We start from the raw sequence: 26,119 nt of genomic DNA, 5'->3' as shown, positions 1-26,119 counted from the left end.
AACTTTGTTTTTTTGTTTTGCACACGAGAAAATCACCGATACACTGATGGTATAAACTGACACGAACCAAACACGGAAAAAAAAAAAAGGGGGGCAAGTTTGAATCAACTTTTTGGACTAGATTTTCAGGAATATGAAAAAAGTGGTTTGTCCTGATGAAGGAGTGTCGCTTCGAAACGCGTCAACCAATAAACCGCATTTCTATAGTTTGTCTCCTGCTCATCACTGGACTACTGGCAGCACAGATTTTAACAGTCGTCTCCAGCCTCCCAATGTAATTAACACATGGACGTTCGCTAGTGTTGCCTTATGGGTTAACTCAAAAGTTACAAAATTCAGTACTGGTTTTGCCCATAGTAATCTTTAACAGTGGGCAAATTAAAGACCAGACCCTTATTTTAGCTTCTCATTATTAGATACGGTAGTTATGTAGTAGTGGTACATTAGTACCAGGTAACCTAAGCTATACTACATGGACTAAGCTAATAACATACAAAACTAAAAATAAACACCTTAAAAATCTGTTCATTTTTGGTTTAAAGGATAGCTTTCAGTAGGTTATTATGTAACCTGAGAGCAGCATGAGGTAGGGGCTGAGAGCCTGACTACAGTGATGTGTCACTTACTAGGTTGTGTTTTGCAGTTTCAACAAAATCAGTGTTTTATCAGCAAGAGATTATCACTACAGGACTACTCCTAGTCAACTGCTGTGTAACCCTGCCCACAGCACACCACTGTTAATGTACATTGTACACAAAAAGCTGCCAATCCGTGGTGTGGGCGGAGAAATAGAGCTCAGCACTCTGAGCACTGCTACAGCAGAGAAAACTGGGGCTGTATCAAAATGACAGCATGCAGGTCAGTAAGGGGCATCATGCTGCTCTCAGATTACCTAGCAAAAACCTGCTGAAAGATTCCTTTTAATAGCTAAAGATATTTATTTATTTATTTATTTATTGGGGGGGGGGGGGATTTTGACCGATCATCATTCTGGTACTGAAAGTCATAAGTTTTCACTTTGCATCACATAATTGCATGAGTTTTTGCAGGAATATTTGTTCTTTTGGTATCATTTTTAGTTTCATATAGATTTGTAATTCATTAATGTTTTGATGGAGAAAATAAAATTTTGCGCTTTTTTTTTATTCACATTATTAACCATATGTAGATATGTAGAAGAGGCCATTCCAATTATACTGATATGCAATGTGTGTATTTTATAATGAAATAGATATTGTAGAAGGGAAGTCTCTTCAGATTACTTTGCTAGGTTATGGACTTGCATTTATGTACGGTATATCTAAGTACATTACTAGGTAAAATCCCAAATAATTATCCTTTTATTGGAAAGTAAATTTAGAAAATACATCTTAAAGTGTATGTATATGTGTGTGTATGTATATGTATGTATATACGTGTGTGTGTATATGTATGTATATATATGTATATATGTATGTATGTATGTATATATATATGTGTGTGTCTATGTGTGTGAGTGTGTGTGTGTGTATATATGTGTGTATATATGTGTGTGTCTATGTGTGTGTGTGAGTGAGTGAGTGAGTGTGAGTGTGTGTGTGTGTGTATGGTGGCCCGATTCTAACGCATCGGGTATTCTAGAATATGTATGCGGCCGACCGGGCGCAATCAGCAGAACGTTGTTTAAATTTGGCGCCAAAATCACTGGTTGGTCGCGGTTGCCGGCTGCGACCAATCAGCAAAACGGTGTTTAAATTTGGCGGCAATATCGGTGATTGGTCGCAGATGGCAGTCGCGACCAATCAGCACAGCAGGGTTTAAATTTGGCGCGAATGGAGGTCAGCGGCGCCGCCGGTCGGGGTAGTTCTTCTGCTAGCGCCGCTCATCTCCCGGCTGCATCGCCGCTGACCTCCGTCCGGCAGATGATCAGCTAACGGCCGCCATCTTTTTTCTGAAATCCCGCATCGCTGATTGGCAGGGGCCGGACCAATGAGCGACGCGGGATTTCCTGGACAGACAGCGGCCGGACCAATGAGCGACGTGGGATTTCCTGGACAGACAGACAGACAGGATAAGACAATATATATAATATATATATATACATACATATACATATATACATACATACATATATACATAAATATACATACACACACACACTTTAAGATGTATTTTCTAAATTTACTTTCCAATAAAAGGATAATTATTTGGAATTTTACTAGTATTGTACTTAGATATACCGTACATAAATGCAAGTCCATAACCTAGCAAAGTAATCTGAAGAGACTGTCCAGAGGTCCTTCAAATGAACCCTGGTGTGTGTGGGCATGGGCATATATTGTATCACAGGATATTCCCATGACGGAATCAAAGGCAAGATGGCAGCAGCCACTTATATACTAGTGTTGCCAAGTATATGCCAAAAGGACCAAATTGACCAGCTAATTGTCACATGGAATCTTTCTTGTCATACGAAATGAAAAGAAAATGTTTGGGGGCATGTATTTTTATGATTTCCACCCTCCCTCAAGAAAAAAAAAAATGGAAAGAGTCAATGTACTGGACCTAAGGATAAAGCATAGATAATACACGTGGAAAGACAGAGCAAACACTGCCGAAAAGCATGATGTTTGGTGATGGGCAACACTAAATGATGTGACTTGGGTCTTCATCCGATTCCTTCTCTTACCAGTCTCAGGATGTTCCATCTCACCGATGCTACCATCAGGGGTGGTTCGCTCGTAGTGGTCTTCTGGGAGAGCCAAAGGCCCTATTCTTGGGCCAGAAGAGGACTTGCTGCTTGGGGTCTCTGACTCTTCTAGGCCGCTGTCATAGTAGCTGTGCTGAGAAGGGTCCTGGATGTCAGGCGCCTGATTGGATGTGGAAAACGTCACTCGACGATGAGGTAACTAGAGAAGACAAAAGAAGATCTGTTTTCAACTCGGAGCTCATTAAGAGACATAGAAGAGGAGGAGAAAACGAGGTCCACAGTATGAGAAATGCACAATATACTAAAACTACGTATATGAGGACTTCAACAACTAAGGCTAAATTGGTTTCACTGCACGGACTTCCGGCATTTAGTGACTATCCCTCTATGTACATACCAATATTAATGGTACTTGGCAACCAGAAAAACATCATTACAGTATTGGAATAATGATAAAGCCTGACTGCTATAGAAATCACAAAGGATGCAGAATAGAAAATAAAAAAATAGAACAAGGATTATTTTTTTTTTTTTCTTTTAATCCAGTGGACCTCTTAATTTGGCACATCCTACGTTCCATTCACACTGCATGATTGTAATGAACGAGCAATCTTAGGAGTCTGGATAATCGGGTAGCCTAAACAGAGTATGACTGAGCAAAATGCTCATTCGTCGGGTGAAGTGGTCTTTTATGCAGCACAGGAGAATCGTTCTTGGCAGCACATCCCTGTGTGCAAACAAGACTTGCGCTGCGGAGAATAATAGCTGCCCATGCACACTGAATGAATGATCAATTACAGATCATCTAGTACATATCTGATGTGGAGTTGGACCAGTGAAACAGGCCATTAAGCAGTTTGACAGCTGGATATATTCTGGACTTTCTGTGAACTGAAGAAACCCTACATTTTCACCTTTCAAATTTTAGAATCTGTAACATTTCCCTTCCCCACACAGCTATGCCCACATTTTCCCCATTTATGTCACTCTAGGCATCTGCTTTACACAACAGCTTGGTGATAATGTAGGCAAGTCACTCAATAATTAGCTAAAGCATTATTAAAGTCCTGATACTGTCCTTCTATATCCAAGTTCTGTGTGCATCATCTCCAGTGTAATTCTAGGAGTTGCAGATTGATACTGTTAAGAGCTGACAGGGAGAAACTCATCACCAGAAGGAGGCAGAGCAACAGGTAAAAGCTGCATCACAAATGATACACCGAGACAGGGGAAATCATCAGGGGATAGTGGGGGAGAGGGGACCGCCGCATTGGCTCTCAGCAGGAAAAAATTCCTAATGCAGCACATGTAGTTCCTTATTATTATTTTGGGAATTGTTTCCAGCTGAGAGCCAATGCGGTGGTCCCCTCTCCCCCACTATCCCCTGATGAGTTAATCAACGAAACGCGTAGGGAATGGGAATATTTTGGGGGACATATGCAATAGATCCCCGGCCCACTTTCTATACATGAGATATTTTCTTTGGGTATTGTGTGGGTATTCTTTCCCCCCACCATTTGCTATTATCTCCTCTGTGGATTGTGCCTCTCTGGACGAAATACCAGCTAAGTGGGGATCTCGTTTGCTTTGAGTAAGGTTATACTCCAACTAATGGTGAGACTGTTCCTTTCTCATTTATAGGCTATATTTATGCCACTACCACACTCCAAGGGGGCTGTAATATTAGGGTATGTCTACCCTCCCCCGTTGTGTCGGTGACTCTTTTTGATGTGTGTCGTTTTTGTTTTTCTTGTCCCTTGTCCAATTTTCTACTTGAGCCATATGGTCATTTTGATTTATCATTTCCTATTAGGTTGGAGCAAGAAAAATATGGTGAGACTTTGCCCTCTCTGAACCATGTAGTTCCACAGCTGCTGCATTTTTTATTTTTTTTTAAAGCGATTAAGAAATTTCCACGTTGAAGTCTCCCTTGCCAACCTCAACTGGGCTCTCCGCTAATGTTGAGCTCCACCTCAGTTGGGGAAAAAACTCATGAATGTCAATAACACTTGAGATTATAGTCAAATCCTAGTCCCCTGAAGCTTCCGTATTGAAATGCCTGCGATATCCAGGCGCTGGCCATTTGTCTCAGATGGAGATGATACCTGTATTAAGTAACAGATGTTTATGGATATTCACAGATGCCTGCTTCCACAATGGCACGGGCGCTTTCTTCAAATGGCTGCCTCATGTTTACAGATAAAAGCTTTCAAGGCATAAGTGTTTCTGCAAGCCTGGATATTATAAACATCAGTTAGCCAATAAAAGGTCAACGTGCTCTGCTTGCAGAAAAAAAAAAAATATATATACTGGTGTCTTGTCATTGAAGACGTTCCAACGCAGTCAAGTATTACAGGCACAAGCAGGCGGATTGTAATAAAGAGCAAGACGAGGGTGGAAGAAGAGCGCAAAATGCTCTCAAAAAACACTGCACCCTAAAGAGTTAACTGTTCCTTGGAAAAATGGCTCTGCGAGCGCGGATAATTTTCTGATCAATAATCTGGTCATTTGTGCAGCAAATCGACGGACAAACAATGAAAATCTGTTCCATCGGTTGGAAAATGATCAGCCTGGCCTCTAAGGAGATGTTACTTTTAGCTGCTTCTGTCCACGTAAAGTCAAGGAGGAATTTTTCAATCGATTTTCATCTGTTTTAGGAGAGTGTAAATTGCAGCAAAAATTGCCTCAAAATCATTGCATAGTGCAAAAATTTAATAAACATTACTGTTTATGTACGCTCGCCAAAAATAATAAAAATAAGCAGGCATGGTCACTTTGGAGGAAATGCTGCTTTTGGAAAATTTAATAAAAAGGGAGTACGGTATGTCAGCATAAAATGACTTTTCAAACCAAGCACAAGCCCTTGGTGCACCCTTGGTGTGGCCAAATAGTTCAGTGCACCTTCTTGCCTACTTGTTTTCTCCATCTATGTGGTCTTTTAAAGCCAGAGCTCTTAATTTAAGAGAGGAGAGCAGGGATATAGGCAAAACACGTAGCTGGAAGGAGCACATTATAATAATAATAATAATAATCTGTATTTCTATATAGCGCTAACATATTCCGCAGCGCTTTACATACATTATTGTCGCTGTCCCCATCGGGGCTCACAATCTAGATTCCCTATCAGTGTGTCTTTGGAGTGTGGGAGGAAACCGGAGAACCCGGAGGAAACCCACGCAAACATGGGGAGAACATACAAACGCCTTGCAGATGTTGTCATTGAATTGTTTAACCACATCAAGGGACCAACGAGCATATGTGATTGGTTTGAACTGTCATTATGTGCTCTCGGTGCACAATTGGTGTGGCTAAGTAGGTCAGTGCTCCTTCCCACCTACTTGTTTTGCATATATCTCTGCCATCCTCTCCGATTGACAGCTCTTTACAGGGGTCACCAGGAGTAGAATCAAAAACAAATCAACTGGGAAGGTGCACCGGGCATCTGTGCTTGGCTTGAATACTCATTTTGTGTAACAAACTTCCAGGACAAAATGACTGTTCAAACCATTTTCAGACCTTTAATTAGTTTAAATTTAGTGCATTTCAAATTCTGATTCAAGAGGAGCCCAGTGGCCTACACTGCCGGATCAGGTGGCCAGAGTCGTTGCAGACAATACGTTGAAGAACGCTTGCCAGGCTGAGTATCTGGATTGCAAGTATCATGTATAGGTCCCTTTCCAATTAATAGGACATGTGCACAACACCCGCTGGGTGTCCATAAAATATACAGATACCTGCCAGGCAGCTGTCAACACAATGTCAGCCTGTGCCTCTCACCTTGCAATGAGGAATCTAGAGGAGCTTGATAGAACTGGCATTTCATTAAGGGGTTATCTAATCTACTCTTGAGGGTCCTTCTTAAGATCTTCCCTGCAACATATATATTCTACCATCAAAATAGTGCCCCTATATACACTATAGAGGTATGAGCAGATTGGTGCCAAAGAGAGACAGTCAGGAACCGCCAACCTTAACGATGCTTAAGTGCCCAGCTACTTTGTCATGACCCACTATCTCCATCCATGGGAGTAGCTATAGTAGATCCAGGGATTGCAGTTACACACAGACCCGGAGCTTTTTAAGGCTAAAAAGGTCCCTCTGACCCATGTCAGATGTCCAATCAATACAAACCTGTGAAAATTGGGAGCTGGGGTGGAGAATCTGCATTGATCCCATTATCTTCAAGTTAAGACTGACTCCATCATAGAAAGCCCTCTTATGTAGGGAAACCACCTCAGCAAAAAACATATGCATGTCTAGGTCTCAGCATGCTGCTTGCATAAGAACAGATGATACATAGTGATATGGGGTCATGAGCAAGTGATAACCTGGTGTTAATCCATTGAGTGTCAATGGTTACATGGCAGTCACCAAATCAATAGAGGTTGAGACACGTGTAACACACAGATAACTTCATCAAATCTACTTCAGCCACCAATGACGCCGGCACTAAATCCATAACTAAAACGCAAATTGATCTAAGACTTAATGGATTCAATGGAAGTTCATTTCCTTCCAACTGGCTCCCAGAAAACAAGGTTTTGCCCAGTTAGATGATCAAGCCACAAGTTCGTTATTGGGGTGTCCAATAGATCTTCTGCACAATACACGTTTTCTCGTAGAGATGGATTACAGTAGTGAAGCATTTTTACAACCAAAATCATTACCTCGCAGTAATTTAAGCTAGAGATCCTTTTATTTTGTTGCCATCAGGAAAAGTTTATGATGCATACCGTTGACAGTAGGATGCAGCATAGTCATTCATGAGCATACGCTGCTCATAAGGTCCTCAAGTGTACTGCATGGTACAGTTATATGAAAAAGTTTGGGCACCCTTATTAATCTTAAGCTTATGGATTTATAAAAATTGGTGTTTTTGCAACAGCTATTTCAGTTTGATATATGTAATAACTGTTGGACACAGTAATGTTTCTGCCTTGAAATGAGGTTTATTGTACTAACAGAAAATGTGCAATCTGCATTCTAACAAAATTTGACAGGTGCATAAGTATGGCACCCTTATCATTTTCTTGTTTTAAATACTCCTACCTACTTTTTACTGACTTACTAAAGCATTTTTTTTGGTTTTGTAACCTCATTGAGCTTTGAACTTCATAGCCAGGTGTATGCAATCATGAGAAAAGCTACTTAAAGTGGCCACTTGCAAGTTGTTCTCCTGTTTGAATCTCCTCTGAAGAGTGGCATCATGGGCTACTCAAAACAACTGTCAAATGATCGGAAAACAAAGATTATTCAACATAGTTGTTCAGGGGAAGGATACAAAAAGCTGTCTCAGAGATTTAACCTGTCAGTTTCCACTGTGAGGAACATAGTAAGGAAATGGAAGAACACAGGGACAGTTCTTGTTAAGGCCAGAAGTGGCAGGCCAAGAAAAACATCAGAAAGGCAGAGAAGAAGAATGGTGAGATCAGTCAAGGACAATCCTCAGACCACCTCCAGAGAGCTGCAGCATCAACTTGCTGCAGATGGTGTCACTGTGCATCGGTCAACTATACAACGCACTTTGCACAAGGAGAAGCTGTATGGGACAGTGATGCGAAAGAAGCAGTTTCTGCAAGCATGCCACAAACAGTCGGCTGAGGTATGCAAAAGCACATTTGGAGAAGCCAATTTCTTTGTGGAAGAAGGTCCTGTGGACTGATGAAACCAAGATTGAGTTGTTTGGTCATACAAAAAGGCGTTATGCATGGCGGCAAAAAAACACAGCATTCCAAGAAAAACACTTGCTACCCACAGTAAAATTTGGTGGAGGTTCCATCATACTTTGGGGCTGTGTGGCCAATGCCGGCACCGGGAATCTTGTTAAAGTTGAGGGACGCATGGATTCCACTCAGTATCAGCAGATTCTTGACAATAATGTTCAAGAATCAGTGATAAAGTTGAAGTTACGCAGGGGATGGATCTTTCAGCAAGATAATGATCCAAAACACTGCTCCAAATCTACTCAGGCATTCATGCAGAGGAACAATTACAATGTTCTGGAATGGCCATCCCAGTCCCCAGACCTGAATATCATTGAACATCTGTGGGGTCATTTGAAGAGGACTGTCCATGCTCGGCGACCATCAAACTTAACTGAACTGGAATTGTTTTGTAAAGAGGAATGGTCAAAAATACCTTCATCCAGGAAATCATTAAAAGCTACAGGAAGCGACTAGAGGCTGTTATTTTTGCAAAAGGAGGATCTACTAAATATTAATGTCACTTTTCTGGTGAGGTGCCCATACTTATGCACCTGTCAAATTTTGTTTGAATGCAGATTGCACATTTTCTGTTAGTACAATAAACCTCATTTCAAGGCAGAAACATTACTGTGTCCAACAGTTATTACATATATCAAACTGAAATAGCTGTTGCAAAAACACCAATTGTTATAAAACAATAAGCTTAAGATTAATAGGGGTGCCCAAACTTTTTCATATAACTGTATATTGTATACAGTTATGGAATACTGTCTATGGCATTTCACACTTCACACTATGCTAACCTGAGGCGTAAAGGTCACTTTTGGCCCATCAGCCATATGGAGCCCCTATGGGCATTCTTAGCGAGTACCCCAGCAGCCTTTTCCAGCATTCCTGATCTAAAGAGGTTCTTACCAGCCGATGTTAACCTAGGATAGTGAGAGCATATCTCTAAATATAACTCATTTTCTGATCATAGGATTTCCAGCAATCCTCATAAAAAAAGTAACGCACTAGCTGTGACTATTGTGGCCACCCAATGTGCAAAGAACTCCAACTCAGACCTGGTCCCTTACGGTGACCCTCCACCCTGCGACTAAAAAGTGATCAGAAATTGAGAGTCCTTAATGGTACGTTACAGGTTGGACACATCTGTAGATGACTCAATCAAAACTGTTAATCCTTGATCCATTAGATATCTGGAAGAATCAGACGGCAACCTACATTTTACGGCAGAACACAGTTGGACAGACGGATATGAGATGTCAACACGTGTTAGATCTTTTTGGAAGGTACTAAGAGCATATTACATAAGAACAACTTTATATCACTTTAGTATTCATTTCCCCTAAGCAGTTTAGATGGGTTACAAAAAATATTTAATGAGTATGATAGGAGTGTAAGGATTCTCTTTAGAAATACATGGTCTCGAATTTCCTAGAGAGATTCTCTTCAAGCTTAAAGAGTTCTTGTAGAGGATCTATGGCGTAACAATTTTCAAATTTATCTCAAAACTCTCTGAGGACCTCTGACAAGATTGGATGTGAGCAGGAAAAACAAGATCAAGGCAGACAACCCAGAAGGAACAGTACAACAGTATACTGCCTCAAGGAAACCACTATTTAAGGAAATTGCCTTTTTTTTTACAATGCAAAGAGAAGATAAATTGCTCAGCACTACAGATAGACATCCAGCCCAAAGATATTCATGTTACAGTACTTATGGTGAACCGGACAAATGTGGGGAGGGGTAGACAAAATCTGTATAAGTAGCACAGTTTTGGAAATTTCCTCCGTAAAAATTTCCAGCAATGTTATAACCTGATGTTGAAAGAGTTAAATGGTTTCTCATCAAAACAACGCATTTCATAATTGGAGTTAGGCTAGCAATCATCTGATTGCCTTCATACTGCTATCTAAGCACATGTGCACTTGACGTCTTTTACCCGCCGAGTTTTCAAAGAGGAAGCACACTTCAGGACTTGTCTTTTTTTGTTCCGAAAAGGGTTTTTTTTTTTTGCGTCTTCTTGGTTGTTTTTTGAGTGCTTGTCTGTTTTCGGACGGCATGCTGTTTTTGGACTTCTTTCCCCATCATTTTTTTTGTACTGGCGTTAACAATGAAGAAACTGCTAGTGGTTTCTGTAGTAAAAAGGCAGGAAAAAAGCTCAAAAAGACACATGGGTACTTTCCAGGGGGTCTTTTGAGCCTTCCCGTTGACTTGTATTGTAAAGTATGGAACATCTTCAGACATCTTAAGAATCATCTGCTTACTTCTCTTAACCGCTTGAGGTCTTATAAAATTGGTGGTTCAAAAAGACTAAAGTTATGAACAGCAAATGGTTTTTACATTGAAATGAACATTACCATTCTTTCAAGCGTTTGAGAGCTCGTCCAGGCAGGTTTCGGAGTGGACCTGCCTGAAAAAAAACGTTGTGTGCACATATCCACTATGCTTCTGAGGTTTAAGGGCATAATAAGGTCATCATGTGGCCATACATGCAGGCCAAACAAAGGGGTCATCTTGAAAATAAATCTGCTGTCCGTATATCTTATTAATGCATATAGCCCTCAGAAGAGGGAACTACACTAGGGAGTTCCCTCTCTGTGTGAAAACTTTATTATTTGAATTCATGCTATGTACTGCTACATAATTAAAGGGGCAAAACTAAGTTTGACAAGCTATGATCAGCTGATTACTGACACACCCTCAACCTGAAAGGAGTCGTCTCTAAAGAGAAAACTTCTTGAAGGATAGAGTCATCTATCCATATTTTGCTCTACGAGCATGAATCCCAATGCATAGACTTCTCTACCGGTCTCCTGAACTCAACAGCCTCATATATACCCATGAGGGTATCTAGATTGGGTCAGGAGCCAAAGTTGGCTCGGGCATCGGACCCTGAATGTTGGACATGTGAATATGGCCACCTTCTATACAGAACTGTCTTTTACGCTGACTTGCTCCGTTTTATGTGCAATAAAGAATGGTTAGATTTTCTACCAAATTTCTTTTCATATAGCAGATGTTACCCGGGTAAACATAGTATTACCAACTCAAATGGCCATTTAGCAATTCAGACGGTGAACTACATGAATGATGAACATTTTGAGTCTACCAGAGCTAGAACTGCTGTTTCTAGCACTGTACCTGGGTCAACAATGGGGAACCCAAGCCAGAAACACCACTTTATGACCTCTATATGCTTAAATTTGGCATTCTTACAGGGATAGTCTCCCAAAAAAAGGGCTCTGTTTAGAACAAACTATACTATAATTAACCGGTTTACGGTTTCCAGAATCAAAGTAAAACAGAGATGAACTTGGCATATCCCTCATCTGTAGAAGCAGGGAACCATCATAATATAGCTGTTAAGTTCTGTAGGGACACTGAAAATGCAATTTCCATCAGCAAATCACTAGTTCATAATATTTTGCTGGCACGATATATCTTTGCAAAATACGACTTTCAAAAATATTTCCCTTTGATTAAAAGAATGCCCAAAATGCTGCATCTTTTCCCACAACAAGATTTATCTGCAGCTATTCTTCAAGTAGCACATTTGGATTAATAAAAAAAAAAAGTAAGCCAGAAAAGAGGTGAATCTACAAGTAAATTAACGCTGTTCACTGAGGTGGAACATCGAAGGAATATTTTCTACACCTTCTGTAAGCTCCTCTCTACGAGATGCATCGGTGGGATGCAGAACCATAATAGCTATATTAAATTTGTTTCTTTCTAACCGTTTGCGCGTTTTTCTTTGATGGTTTATATTTACTAATCAGTTTACTTCCACCACATTGGACAAAAATTAGATTACAGAAGTTGACATTCCTTCACAGTTCTGTCGATTGAGGAGTTAAGTCAGGTGCAGACATTTATCATCACAAAAGGAAAAAAAAAAAGTTATTAAAAGAAAAGCTAAAAAAAAGAAACTTAATTTCCACCGATATCACCTAAAAAGCAATATTACAAAAGCCACGGTAGGCCATCAGAAAGGTCGTAAACTGATAAACTAGATCTAGGAAGAGAAGGCTACAAAGTTGCACATTAGTCAATTTATGTTAAACACACGGTATTCGTATTGAGGGATGGGAAATTACTTTCTTCAGGTCAGTGATCCTGAGTAACGGGTCACTCGCTCGCTAAACATTGGTTATTTTGGCTTTGTCGTCTATTAACAAAAGAGCACAAGTTCTCACACATTCCAAGTAATTGTACTTTTGACTAATGTTTTTATAGAAATCCCTGGCTTCTAAAAATAATAGAGTAATATTAACTGTGGTCAGCCTTTGTGAAATGTTTTTTGGACCCGGGAACAAATTTATGTACGACTTGTAAAATATTAGGCAACGCGAATGTGGAAGAAGTCTTTCGCCATAAAGAAAAACTGTTAATGGTAGATAAATCCCAAATAGAGGCGTCAATCTAGATCAAGACTTTACGGCTCATGATGAACATCTTAAAGTTGTGACTTTCAAAAAGGAAACAATGAGAGGATCGTAAACTGAAAAGTAACAGGTTTCATTGACTTTGCTTTTTAGAGATCTAACGTCTCCATACTTTTTTGACTTAGAATATTGGTAGGGTTTCTACCACGCTAGTAAATCACTAGCCAAATAAGAGGCAGTCGGTCACAAATTTTTATCAGCATCGACAAATGCCAATAAATTCACTCAATAAGGTAGTGGATTCAAAACTCCTCGTAAGTCAGGTCTCCCCAGACCTGGGAACGTGAAGTGTGTCAATGGCAGGAAGAAGTTGTAGCAAACAATGCACCAAAGCTGGTCACATTTGGCAGCTGGACACATACAGTCGGACCTGAAAGTGAAGAGATAGAAGGATACAGATCCAAAACAACAGTCTTGTTAAGGTCTATTCACACATGCCAGTTTTGCTGTAATACCCAAAACCTAGTCGACATTTTTTGGATGGAAAAGAGACCTTCAAAATAAACCGTATACCTGTATGTATCAAAGCACATTACCTAATATGGTAAGTACTGCAGAAAAGGTGGAACAATAAGCCGAAATGATCGGTAAATTTTGCCCAGAGAATGTTCATTCCATTACAAGTAATTGTTGCTTGATATGTGCACAAAACAAACTCCGTCAGATGCTAGTTTTTCCTCTTACCTGGATAGAAACCGTGCTTATTTTACAGGTTGTATTGGCCCGAGTCATCCACACAAAATCATGGAGCAGTGTCCAATTTTGAGCAAAAATTGGGATCAAACTCGCGAATGCAAGCTTATGGGAGCCCAAAATTTTTTTTAAAAAAACAGGACAGAACTCAAATGTCATTCATGTGCGCTGTCCGTTTTCCAGTTTCCCACTGTCTGATAGGAGAAGGCTGAGACGTCAACTTTAATCATCCTACGAGAATAAAAATTACCTTCATGTGAATGAGCTCTAACCAGATTATTTAATTCTTACCAATCCATGGCCATGAACCGAATCAGAAATACAAAAATCACTCATTTATCAACTACACTCAATTTAAAGTTTATACTAGTTCTCAGACTCTTTAGTAGACCACATGCAATGAAACCTTACAGAGACAGACTTGAGTAACATATATACAAAAAGTAGAAGTAGATCATGACAAGTCAAAATGGGTTAACATACAAGTCTGCAGGGCAGTGGAGTCGGAGCCCATTCTGGTGGAGTCGGAGTCGGTATAAAATGGACCGACTCCTAAAATATATAATAAATTGGGTACAGTAGTTCAATGCAGATTGTGGGGAATATTTTTCATAAGAATTTGGGAAGTTATGAAATGTCCTATAAAGGTCTGTCCTATTCCTGATTTAAGGGTCTTTTAGCGGAGATGAATCTGTGTTACAGTAAATTTATCACTTAAACATGAGCCATGTATGAGGGAGTCGGAGTCATAGAAATTGAGGAGTCGGAGGTTTGGCTTACCGACTCCACAGCCCTGCAAGGCTGGCCATACACCTTTAGATGCCTCAGCGCTCACCGATGCTTTGGCCGACCGTCATCTCAGCCAAATCTCCTATACACAGAAGCACTTGCTTGGCTGAGTGCTCCTGTGTTCTCTATGAGAAAGCCACCAACTGACACGTTGGCCAGCGGCTTATTTCAGGGAGAACAATGCGATCGGCAGTCCTAAATCAGACATGCACAATAGACATCTCTCCCAACCACCAGTTGATCGGCGCCCCCTTACACATTAGACAGTGATCTGATCCGGTCGATATGGGCAGGTTCAGCCAACATTTGTCTAATGTGTATGGGGGTCTTAAGAAAAGCCCACTAGTCAAGAGCCCACTAATCGAGAGAGCCCACGGGCATTTAGGGGCTTATTCATCAAACAATTTGCACCAGAAATCTGGCATAAAACAGTATATGTATTGCCAAACTTCTGGTATTCTCTCACCAGCTGTGAGAGAATACCAATCTTCTTGAAAACTGGATTTATTCATCATTAAGTTACGCCACAAAAATGTGGTAACCACAACAGAAGTGCATACCAGTCTATGACTGGAGTAGATTTCTTACGATGGAGGGGGAGGGTGGTAGACGAATTTGGCGCATCTTACTCTAGGATACTCTTCGAGAAGACTAGAGCACAAAATACCAATCTTGATTAATCTGTCCCTAAGAGTAGCACATCTACACCTATATGGGTAGAGTTAACATCTCTACCTGCAGAGATGTAAAAAAAATTCTTTAACATCAGACCCGATGTGGTTTTCTATAAAATATTACGCTTATCTGTCCACACATGGACTGAAGAAACGGGAGTTCAGTAAAGACCAAGACGAAAGAGTAACAGGTAGATTTAAACTATATCTATCTATCAGATTTCCCTGCAGGAGAAGAGATATGAATTTTCATTTGTCAATGTCATTATCAGTATCAGTCATAAAAGGGTAGTGTGAAAACAGAAGAACCCGCTATGTTTTTTTCATTACACGCTGCTTTGTTAATCATCTGCAAAGTTGTAGTGATCAGGGTTGAGATATTATGTCGTTGCTAGAAAATTCACTCATAAGTGACTGTATGTGCATCAATTTTTATTTGAGGGCTCCTGGGGGCTTTGATGATGAAGTATGTGATCAGGATGAAAATGGCAAAGTCAGGGCAATTTGTTCAAAGAGATTTATTGGACCAAGTATGTGAAACCACACTTTAAATCCATTCCCTGCCACAGGGGCCTGAAACGCGCTGCTACATTGAACAGTACAGAGGAAAGAGAGGGACTTATCTGCGGTGCGTAACTATTTCTTTGCCTGAAAAACACCACTGCAATTACAAATTAGAGCTTACAAAAATCAGAATTCTGGACTGCCGCTGTATTCAGACGCCTGTGTTAGGAAAAGAACTTCATTTTGATGCCATTTTTAGAATAATAATGGCTCATTAATGTGACTCATGAAAGGAACATAAGCATTTGTTTATGTTAATGCAAATTCAGAATGTCCTATATTCAAGAGGCTTCAGATTTAGAATCGGAAGGTACAATCTGCACTATGCAAATTACTTGTTTTTGTAGTGCATTTGATATAAAAAAAAAATGAAAGCATGAAATATAGCAATTATATGGATCTGCAGAATAAAAGCACCCATACACATTGGCCAAACTGCTATCTAACCCCGATTTCCCGGTACAGAGGAATACTCAGCCCGGCAGGGCGCTCTGATGTACTTTCAGAAAGCTGCTGTTAGACTCCTCTGGCAGCAGTTTATCTCCTGAGGAACAGAAGGATTAAAGAATGGAAACCCAAGATGTCAAATCATCTGTCACGGAAGAGTCGAGGGTCCCAATACTCAGGCTATCGCTGACGCCAGCAGACTTTCGTATAATATGTATGGGGGCCTTAATTAAAGGTGGCTCACCAATTAACACATGGACATTTACTTTTTGGTGTTCAATGTTCGGTGCTGATTTTCATAATTTATCTTTTTAGCAGTCTTTTTTTTTTTTTTTTTAAAACAGAGCTCCAAACCCAATGTGGATCGACGCAGCTAAAGATAAAATTCTGCTAGCATGCAGCCACCACTAGAGGGAGCCTTCGGCATAACACCTAAGCTCCCTCTAGTGGTGACAAAGTATTAAGCATTTTATCATTAAAGAAGTTGTGCACTACTTTATATTATTCCCCCAATATATCCCCCCGGGGTCCCTACGACTTTTTGTAAATACCTTATGTTGCAGGTTCTGCCTGTGAGCGGCGCTGTCGGTAGCCGCTCACAGGCATCACATGACCCCACTCTGACGTCACAAGTGAGGCGTGACTCAGCGCTGGGGTCCCTGCGGTGGCTGCTGGGTTGTGGGAGGGGTTACCCCAAGCGTCACACCCAGCATCCACCGCGCGCTCACTCAATGTATGGGGAGAAGTAGAGAGCGCGGTGGATGCTGGGTGACACGTGGGGGGGGTAACCCCGCCCACAGCCTGCCATCCACCTGGAACGCAGAAGAAAGAGACCCCCAGCTGCTGCCAGCACTTGTCGTGACATTAGCGGATGTCAGAGCCGGCTGCAGCTTGGGGGGTCACATGATGCCTGTGAGAGGCCAGTGATAGCGCCACTCACAGGCATTATCTGCAACAGAAGGCATTTACAAAAAGTCTTAGGGGCCCCGGGGTGGGAACATTGGGGGGGTAATATAAAGTAGTGGACAACTCCTTTAAAGCACCACTCCAGAGTTTTAGGTAAAAAAACCTATAGAGGGAAAAAAGCACACAAGACCACCGGGTGATACCCGTTCAACTCATCTTGGTCCTAAGAAATCTTCATTACAGCAGCGCAGCCTGATATTGTGTTATTGTCCAAATTGGTCAACTCCAAAGTTTTAGGCTTTTTTACGTCACTAACCATTAGCTATCAAAGTAATGTATGTACAAAGAATACAATAAAATATTTACTGGTTGCAGTCTTCTGCCATTTCCAGCACCACTCCGGACCTGGATCATATGATTACAGCTGTAATTAGCCAGATCACTCCAGCATTTTCTGTGTGACCGGAAGTCACTTTCTCAACGCAAGTCTATGAGACTCAGAAGGAGTCTCACACATTGAGAGGAATGAACGGTCTGCTGTGTGAGCGCAAATCAGCGCTGCAGTCAAATGATGCAGGACAGGACCGGTGCTGGAAACGGGTGACTAGTGAGTATTTTAATGCATGCACTGTACATAGATTTTTGGTATTAACAGATAGTGAGATAAAAAAAAACAAACACACACTGGAATGGGGCTAAAAAGGGAGATATATTATAAAATACACACATTTGTTTACAAGTAGCCAGCGTGTGACTTAAACACCATAGCGCACTGTTGAATGGCAAATTCCAGTAAAATATGGCAAGTGACCGCCATGGTCACTAATTGGCTCCCAACAATCACACATTGGCTATTTGTAAATACAGACTAGAAGAACCACTGTGACATCTGCGCTGACCCAGTTGGAAAAAGAAGAGGCAAGTAGTTATTTCAAATTTTTGGACAAACTGTTTATATGCGGGATTTGAAGCTAATAACCAGGAAAACAGTGAAGGGAAATATGGGCATACAAAAAAAAAAAAAAAAAAAAGACCTAAGGAAAAAAAAATAAATAATGGACGAAATTATTAGGTGTTTATACTTCTGACAAAAGTACATAGAAACTGACATAGCACGCATACTGAATAGAAATTGCCAACATGGTAATTAAAAGTAATTACAATAAGAACCGAGGAAGCTAGTCTATCAAGTTACACCAGGTATACAGTAAAGCGTTTATTACATACAGAAGCTGGTGACATCATGGAATCAGAATGGGAACATACATTCCAATGGATATTTTTTAGACCATAAAATAGAAGAATTTACTTTGTAGGCACGACCGTCCATTAATGTCCTTGTTGTATGTGGAATTATAGTCCCAATAATTTATACGTATCACAAAATAGTTATTTTTTTCTAAATTAAGAACAGGATAAAGGTTGGCTCTGCATCCCAGACAATGACAATGCCAGCTTCCCCATTTTATTTCCAACTTTTAGAAAGAGAGGCTTAAATTCCGGCACGCTAACAGACTTGGCCACAGCCACTGACATGGATTTAATGGAACCTCGTGACCCAGAACGGAATCTCTCTTTCTTATGTAAACAGCTTTACTTTCAGTCCAGGAGCTCAGCCCCCCTAAGAGACTCCGGAACGGTTAATAAGAAGGAAAAATACAGAAAAAGGTTTGCTCAGATGCCCCATATTGTCCTACCCCATATTTACAATGGTGTCTACATCAGTCGTGGAGGAGTTTCACTTCTCCGTAAATTCTACAGGTCAGTAACAATTGTCACACATGCCGAGTATGCACAGTATATTCTTTCAATGCAGATGGATTAAAAAAAGGAAAAAAAATGTTTGCACCTAGGAAAATACTTTTCTGCTATATTCCTGTTACACATACAAGCAAATGTATAAAAATGTAAAATTCGACCCATTCATTTGGGAAACTCTTCAATGTGCTGTGAAGGAATAATGGCCCAAAATTCATCAGATTCAAATCAATTAAATCTTAAATCAAAGCTTTTTCGACAGACTCAAGTATTTTGTACGTCTTAGGTCAGTTTCACATGGTCCTTGTACATGGGTTGTGGTGAAGTTAGAAGGCCAGATCTCCCAATTGGAGATAAAGGTTTCATATATGCCCATCAATAAGTTAGCTCAGGTCTGGAGTCCCGGTAGTTAGGCTTGGTCTTTCGATGCAAGAATGGTCCATATTTCAAGGACAGGCCTTAGGCGATTGTTCGGCTATATGTGAGACTTCAGGTGAGGTTGTTGACTTCATACCTACTGCATGGAACAAGCCAATCTGCTGTTGGCCAAGATAAGAAAACAAGATCGGTGAGTGAGCATTCCCCTTCTATTGAAGGATTCTATAGTAAAAGTTCACATGACAAAGTCGATCATGTAGCTCAAGCCACAGGTTCTGATAACATTCAAATAAACCGATCACGTGCCACAGAAGACTTCTAGACAACCTCAGATATGTTCTCCTGGATAATGGAGTTCCAGCAGCCACTAATCCGCTCTAGGCACCGGTCTGACTTTCCAAATTAGTGCCTTATATGAATTTTAACTTATAGGGGTTGACAATTTATAAGAGATTGCAGACCTATCCTTGGGACAGGTCATCAATTTTAGATTGGTGGATGTCTAACATAAGTCCCCCACCAATCAGCTGTTATCTCTGATGGTTCCCAGATGTAAAGGTATTCAACACAGTTGCAATGTGCAGTTTCATTAAATGGGTAGCGGCCACTGCCGGGTACTGCAGAACAACTCCTATTCAAGCTGAAAGTGTAAGAGGCAGCTTGGATGCTGGGCACAGCAGTGAAGACTGTTTGGTCGGGTTGCCCAGGAAGCAGGGCTGTGGAGTCGGAGTCGTGGAGTGGGGGTCCATTTTGGTGGAGTCAGAGTCGGTATAAAATGGACTGACTCCAACTCCTAAAATATATAATAAATTGGGTACAGTAGTTCAATGCAGTTTCTGTAGAATATTTTTTCATCAGAATTTGGGAAAGTTATGAAATGTCCTATAAATGTCTGTCCTATTCCTGATCTAAGGGTCTAGACTTTTAGCTGAGATGAATCTGTACTACAGTAAATTTATCACTTAAACATGAGCCATGTATGAGGGAGTCGGAGTCGTGGAGTCTGAGACATGGAAATTGAGGAGTCAGAGTTGGAGTCGAAGGTTTGGCTTACCGACTCCACAGCCCTGCCAGGAAGTCAGAACCGGATGACCCTATTCACAGAAAAAATTAATTGCCAACTCTGGAGGTTCAGGAAGCCCACCAATCCCAAGTTCCCGTACATGAAATAGCGGTCATACATTCACATTGCCAGAGATATCTATCCACAGACCTCTGCCGTTTCCTGCAATTGTCACAATTTTCTAAACATGGAAATCGCAGCACATAAGCACCTTTATGTACCCCACGTGTGCTCAAACCAAAATTGGTTATTGATGGAACATCAAGTGCATTAAAGAGAATCTGTTGTATGACCCCGCCCATACCCCTGATTGGAAGCTTCATGTCAGCAAGTTGCCAATCACAGGTGGGGGCGAGATTACACACATTAGCTGGACTGGCCTGCACGAGACATGTAGTCCTCAAATAAGAATCTCCTTCTGTGAAAACACTGAATATGTTGAAACTACAGCAAATCAGATGGAATCAGGGTCTCTGCCTCTAAGTCATGCTGATCTCATTAAATAACAAAAGCCTGAAATTTGGCTTCTGTTTTTTCAGGGGAACTACCCGTACAGATGATTTTGGTTTAATACCTGCAAATACCTAAATAAAAAAAAGATCTAAAAAGTTGTCCTCTACGACTTTCGTCACAAAACCAATACTGTGCGAAAGAATCATTCTCCCCCACATCAATAAAGGAGTCCCACTTGTGCTGAACGCTGGTAATAATCTTCAGAAGCTGTTAGATTCCCTCGAAGGAGCAGTTGCCTTGGGGAATGGAAGTGTACATGACATGTGTGAAGACTGTATGACTGCAAGCAAGAATAAATGCTCTTGTTGCTATATATATATAGTGCCACACAGCCAGACTATGGGATCGCTGGTGTGTGACCTGTATATCTCAGATAATCATTCCTCTACTAACATCCCCAGGGTGAGTGTCAGCGGTTCACCAAGAGATTTTCTCCTCTCACATTGCAGGTATGAACAGTGTCGTACAGGTCAATTAATTAGGAATTTAATTCCTTGAGATCCCGGTCGAATAGAAGACCATTCGATAATCTCAAAAGTGTTGCAAATCAAACACAATAGCAATTACACAATAGAGGAAAAAGATGAAAAGATGCTGAGAGGTAAAAAAGACAAAAAAAATTGACTTAAGAGCCAAAATAGGGACAGAAGATACAGTGCATCCCTGATTAGGCTTTATGTAGTAATGAGAGTGGAAATTAGGAACGCACCAGTTGCTGATGGACTAAATTGACCAAGATAATGAACAGGATGACTGCTGAATGTGTGGTTTCAAGGAGGCCTTGTATATAGACACAGGTAAGAAAAAAATGGAAGTATCTCTGCAAGTAAATGTCAGTCCACTATTAGCTGTCCATTAAATGCTAACTGGGACCATGGAGCGGATAGAGGGTTGGTCTTTAAAGGGCACATGTTAGATCCCCATCCCCTCCTAAATAGCTACTTTCCATAAACCTATTCCACGATTAAAAGAATATCCTTTCTATGCATGGCCTATAAGTCTTACTTTGGCATGTCAAGCATATCACGCTTTACAAGGAGAGATGTTACCCCTTAGATCCCAGTTAGAGAGTCCTCTCATACAGCCAAATCAGATCTCATGCTTTGCGAGGATAAGGGGCAACACCCGAAACACGTCTGCAAATTGAGATTCTGGTTTGGCTTCTATCCCAAGTCATGTGGCAAGGTTCATTAAAGGGTTGATATGGACTTTTACGATTGCCACTTCCAATAGGTGGCGCTAGAGTTCTAGTCTTCTTCTTCTTTGAAGAGGCAATTTGCAAATATCTGAAAAAGCAAGTTCTGAAGCTGGGTAGAGGTATGCAAGCTATCCAGGACTAATCTTGTAGGGCGTCTATTCCCCCAGACTAGTCCTGCCTCGCATCTTGTAATCACTCCCAGGGAGGAGCGAAAACATACACCACACAGGCAACGTCACCATCAGGGCTCGGCAACTCTCACGCATTATCACGATGGTCTGCCTTCCTATCCATCCAAAATGAAGTCCAGTGTATAGGAGGAGTAGAAGGAGGAGGAGTAGAAGGAGGAGGAGTAGAAGGAGGAGGAGTAGAAGGAGGAGGAGTAGGAGGAGGAGGAGTAGGAGGAGGAGGAGTAGGAGGAGGAGTAGGAGGAGTAGTAGTAGGAGGAGGAGTAGTAGTAGGAGGAGTAGTAGTAGGAGGAGTAGTAGTAGTAGGAGGAGTAGGAGGAGGAGTAGTAGGAGGAGGAGTAGGAGGAGAAGTAGAAGGAGGAGTAGTAGTAGGAGGAGGAGTAGTAGTAGGAGGAGTAGTAGTAGGAGGAGTAGTAGTAGTAGTAGGAGGAGTAGGAGGAGGAGTAGTAGGAGGAGGAGTAGTAGGAGGAGGAGTAGTAGGAGGAGGAGTAGTAGGAGGAGGAGTAGTAGGAGGAGGAGTAGGAGGAGAAGTAGAAGGAGGAGCAGGAGGAGGAAGAGGAAGAGGAGCAGGAAGAGGAGGAGGAAGAGGAGCAGGAGGAGGAGGAGGAGGAGGAAGAGGAGCAGGAGAAGGAGGAGGAGGAGGAGGAGGAGGAGGAGGAGGAGGAGGAGGAGGAAGAGGAGCAGGAGGAGGAGGAGGAAGAGGAGCAGGAGGAGGAAAAGGAGGAGCCTGGGTATGTCCGGTGTGCTGATGAAGCCAGGGAGCATGTGATTTGCAGAGCCCTGATGGTGATGATGCCTGTATGTAATGTAATTAAACTCCTGGGGGTGATTAGGAGAACCCAGGCAGAATTAGTCTGGGGAACTCAATACCCGGACTTTAAAGTATATGAACACTTTTTTTTTTTGCTTAAAATGCGCAGTTTGTACTAAAAATGTATTTATGAAGCTAGGCTTGCTTTTTATAGTTGCCTGTAAAATGAGTTAAGAGAGACTCAATCAGTAAGCTCTATTTGATGGGAAAGTTTACAAGTCTTCCTTCTGAGTTCCTCTTGGCAAATTTATGAATGCAATATTCAGATTAACTTTTTTGTAGTCATAAATTATCTAAGAGAAGCCCAGAAAACTATAGATTAGTTTTATTTACTTTACTGTCAGGACTCAATGACTGATACTTGAAGCAATTTTAAAATTGTAAGGAACATTGTTTAGCCAAAAAAACACTCATTTAGGTAAAAAAAAAAAAAGTCCAGCATCTTAAAAGGTTTTCAAATAAGCTCAGAAGAATAGAAATATGGTAATACTCCCCTTAATGATGCTCATTCTCTTTTATTACAATGGTCTCTGCATTTTCTGTTTGTGCAGACATGTGACTGCTGGAGCTAATTACAGACTATTGTGCCTATGCGTTGGTCACCGCTGCCACCAATGATTGGCCGCATTTGTGATATGTTCATCCACATGGAACAGGAAGTTCAGAGTCCAATGGAGGACCCATGAAGTTTCAGAATGGGAGCAAAGCGGGGCCAGTAAGCTGAGTATCAGATCCTTCTGGGCACAAGTTGCTGGATCACCACTAAGAGGAAACCATCTATAAGAGCCTTTGCGATCCATTGTTATAGCGGATAGTTATAGTATACTTGTGCAGTTTAAAGCGTTTCACCAAATGGACAGTACCTGTATGCCCAATCAGGGCACGTGGCATAGAGGGAAGATTTCCCACCCACAAAAAGCCACGTGAAAAAGCAGGACTAAGTATGGGCACTATATAGAACTACATTTCCCCTGCAATCGCTTCTTGCCGTAACGGATGATCATTATTTTTAATGTGTTGGCTGAATTCTTAAAGATTGTACATCAAGTACAACAGCAAAGCAGATAAGGGCGAGTATCAATCTGTATTTAAAGGGAACTTGTCACCATGAAAATGACGTCCAATCTGCAGCCATCATGTTATAGAGCAGGGGGAGTAGTGTAGATTAATATATAGTTTGGGGAGAAAAGATTCAGTATAATCTGTGTTTTCATCATTTAAACCTCTGCTCTTCCTGGGATTTTCAGTCCAGGGGTGGTCTCCATCAGTGATGGTTATATTGGTATGCACTCTTATGTAATAAAAAAAAAAAAAAAACTGTCAGTCACTGATGGAACCGCCCACTGGGCCACAAATCCCAGAGAGGGCCGCCCACTGGGCCACAAATCCCAGAGAGGGCCGCCCACTGGGCCACAAATCCCAGAGAGGACCGCCCACGGGGCCACAAATCCCAGAGTGGACCGCCCACGGGGCCACAAATCCCAGAGAGGACCGCCCACGGGGCCACAAATCCCAGAGAGGACCGCCCACTGGGCCACAAATCACAGAGAGGACCGCCCACTGGATCACAAATCCCAGAAACAACAGAGGTTTAAATGATTAAAAATATAGGTTAAAATTAATCTTTTCTAACAAAACTGTATATCAATCTACTTGGCTCTCCATGCTCCATAACTTGATGCCTTCAGATTAGATAGCATTTTCATGCTTACAGGTTCCCTAAAAATAGAAAAGATAGAAAAGATTGCAAAATTTTTGGTAAACCTTACTCACTTTAAATGGTGTACCATGTTATGGAGATCTTCTCGCCTAAAGCAATTTTTATAGGAGCTTCTAGTAGGGGTATACCTCTATTTGATGCAGTATCTGACAGGATCTCTGTTGGGAATTTGAGGCATACTGAGATAGCGTAGGGTCCCAGCGTGGATGCCTTTTTAGGACTGGAGAAAGGTTGTAGAGAACAGTAATGGGTTGTAGCCTCATCAGTCCCATTCTATATACTGTAATGACGGGAGAACATCAAATGCAATTCTAATAAGCCATAACCACAAAGCAAAATCTTTTTAATGGTCAAAAGTTTCCAATTAAAGGTCAAGAAGAAGAAGAATATTATTATTTCAAAAGCAAAGACTGACAATACTGGAAAGCTTTAATGGCACAAGCAAAAATGGAAAAAGAAGGGGTTAAACTGAATAGCTGTGCTCCAAATTACTACATCCGGAGAGATCCAAAGGGAAAAACTAATTACGGCATTCATTTGGAGAGTTATTTCAAAGCTTTGTGCTTTATATTAAGAAATGACATGGAAAATATACTGCGGTAGAATTACGCCCCCATTTTGATAACGGTAATGTGAAATATAATTGAGAAATTTAATATTATTGTAATATTTTAAGTATTTAATTTTACTGATTTAATAACCGACTAATAAAGTTAGAAACCGGATCCTGTAGACAGTGCCTAATGTATTATAAAAGGGATATGAGATATCGTACTGGGAAGTCTCTTCTGTGTGAATCTATGAAAAAAAAAACATGGCATTGTATTCAATTTTTTCTCCCAAAAACATTTTTGTAGGGGAGAAGGGGAGTAACACCATATGGTAGAAGACCAAGTGCTTATAACGCTTTAATAAGGAACTGTAGATATTAGAGAGGAGTAAAAAAAAAAGAGTCCCTGGTCCAGCATCCACTTCAGTACTTCAGACCACAGAAGGGTGAACTTCCTAATCCAGCACTCCCATGCCGTCATACTAAGCACCTCTTGGGATATCCATGTCATAACAACACGCAAGATCTAGTCACTGGCCTCAGAAGACATCATGACAAGCGTCCATAACATTATGATGTTGCACGGTTTTTGGTAATCGCAAGAGGCGCCCAAGATGCCGGCATTTGGGTCACCAATTGAGAAGGTTCGCTCTTCCTTGGTCTGGCTGCCATACTCTACAGAAGTGGACACTGGACCAGGGTGGTACAATTTTTTTTTACTCATCTCTAGTATCTACAACTAAGAAACTTGTTAAGAACCAAGGAACTTTAGATACTGGTAAAAAGATTCGTACCACCCTGGCCTGGCACCCACTTCAGAACTGCCAGGGAAAGCCAGACCAGGGAAGTGAGGACTCTCAGCTGGTGACCCAATGCCGGCATCCTGGTGCCTCTTGTGATTACTAGGACCACGCAACATCATGAAGTCACAGACACTTGTTTTGATGGTGTGAGGTCTAATGACTAGGTCTCACATGACATTATGAAGTTTGGGGGCTTGGTAATTACAAGAAGCGTCCAAGATA

The 26,119-nt window shown here is 41.2% G+C and overlaps 1 protein-coding gene across 10 annotated transcripts in view; it reads right to left on the bottom strand.

Moving 5' to 3' along the window:
- The window catches only part of PCDH1 (protocadherin 1), a 204,307-nt gene that overhangs the window by 46,090 nt on the left and 132,098 nt on the right, over positions 1–26,119 (bottom strand). For 9 of the 10 annotated variants that reach the window (XM_073649745.1, XM_073649740.1, XM_073649747.1 and 6 more), the window contains one exon: positions 2,669–2,888. The exons of the other annotated variant lie outside the window; for it this stretch is intronic. In XM_073649745.1, the coding sequence (XP_073505846.1) occupies positions 2,669–2,888 (220 nt within the window). The remainder of the gene's footprint in view (positions 1–2,668; positions 2,889–26,119) is intronic. 10 annotated transcript variants of the gene reach the window in all.

The sequence above is a fragment of the Phyllobates terribilis genome, unplaced genomic scaffold (genome assembly GCF_046119375.1).
Source record: "Phyllobates terribilis strain yellow unplaced genomic scaffold, ASM4611937v1 Scaffold_10__3_contigs__length_209671492, whole genome shotgun sequence".
NCBI lineage: Eukaryota > Metazoa > Chordata > Amphibia > Anura > Dendrobatidae > Phyllobates > Phyllobates terribilis.
This window is presented reverse-complemented; position numbering and strand designations above follow the sequence as displayed.